Source organism: Emiliania huxleyi (genome assembly GCF_000372725.1).
Source record: "Emiliania huxleyi CCMP1516 unplaced genomic scaffold EMIHUscaffold_315, whole genome shotgun sequence".
In the NCBI taxonomy this organism is placed as follows: domain Eukaryota; phylum Haptophyta; order Isochrysidales; family Noelaerhabdaceae; genus Emiliania; species Emiliania huxleyi.
Genome location: NW_005199641.1, coordinates 116,105 through 117,280, shown reverse-complemented (window position 1 = coordinate 117,280; position 1,176 = coordinate 116,105). Strand labels below are relative to the sequence as shown.

General features: G+C 74.1%; 1 protein-coding gene across 1 annotated transcript in view; it reads left to right on the top strand.

The window, feature by feature from the left end:
* The window catches only part of EMIHUDRAFT_116965 (hypothetical protein), a gene marked incomplete at both ends in the record, with an annotated part of 18,615 nt that overhangs the window by 1,989 nt on the left and 15,450 nt on the right, over positions 1–1,176 (top strand). Inside the window, 2 exons of the mRNA XM_005774295.1 lie at positions 41–934; positions 1,011–1,130. Of these exons, the coding sequence (XP_005774352.1) occupies positions 41–934; positions 1,011–1,130 (1,014 nt within the window). The remainder of the gene's footprint in view (positions 1–40; positions 935–1,010; positions 1,131–1,176) is intronic.

Below are 1,176 nucleotides of genomic sequence, written 5' to 3'. Positions count from 1 at the left end.
GCCGCTGCCGACGGCGTGCGCCGTGCTGCGCGCGCTGCAGGCCGCGACGCGCGCCCGCCCCGGCGCGGCGCCGGCCTTCGCGGAGCTGACCCTGGCGGAGCGGCGGGCGGTGCGCGGCTTCCTCGCCGAGCGGCGCCCCGCCGAGGAAAGCGAGCTGACCAACGCCGACCTGGTGCCTTTCCTGCGCTCGCTGCCCATCTTCGAGCTGCACCGCGCCGCGCCGCCGGACGGCGAGGCGGCACCGGCACCGGCGGGGGAGTGCGTGCCGCTGCAGCGGGGCGTGCACTGCGTGGCGCCGCCGGGCGTGCCGGAGTCGCTGCTGGCGGGCGGGCGCTTCGTGCGGAGCGGCTCCGAGAGCGAGCGCCGGCTGCTCCGCTTCTTGGGCGTCGAGCAGCCCGCCCGGAGCGCCTTCTTTCGCTCGCACGTCTTTGGCCGGCTGGCCGACCTGCCCGCCGAGGCGCGCGACGGCGCGATGGTGTCGGTGCTGCGCGAGCTGCACGCGCTCGGCTCGGAGGACGCCGGCTTCGTCGACTCGCTGCGCGAGCTGCGCTTCGTGCCTACGGCGGGCGGCTCGCTGCACCGCGCGAGCGAGCTCTTCCATCCAAAGGTGCACGCGGCGGCCGAGCTGCTCGGGGTGGAGGGGGCGTACCCGGCGGGCGTCTTCAGCGCGCCCGACCTGCTGAGCGCGCTGGAGCGGCTCGGGCTGCGCGGCGAGGTGACGCGCGGCGCGGTGGTGCAGAGCGCGCGGTCGGTGCAGGAGCTCTCCGCCAGCGACGGCGAGGCGGCGCTGCGGCGCGCGCGCGCGCTGCTCCGGTACGTCGACACCCACGCCGCGACTCTCCTCGCTCCTCGACCCACTCGCGGCAAGCAGCGCGGCAGTTTGATGTCGATGTTTGGACAGAGCGACGCCACCGCGCGAGAAGCCGACATGGAGGTGCCCCAGGCTGCTCCCCCTTCCTCCCACCTTTCTATGTCACGCGTACCAACCCGCAGGCCTGCGGGTTGCATAGGTGTCCACCTTTGGCGATGAGCTGTCGTCGATCTCTTGGCTCCCCGTCCTAGTGGACCCGCCAGAGAGCTACCTGCCTTGGGACGCATCGCAAACCAGCGTGGTTGCCCGCTCCGATGCGGTGCGACCCCTCGGCGACCTCTGGCTCGCTTCGAGCTCTTCTCGCA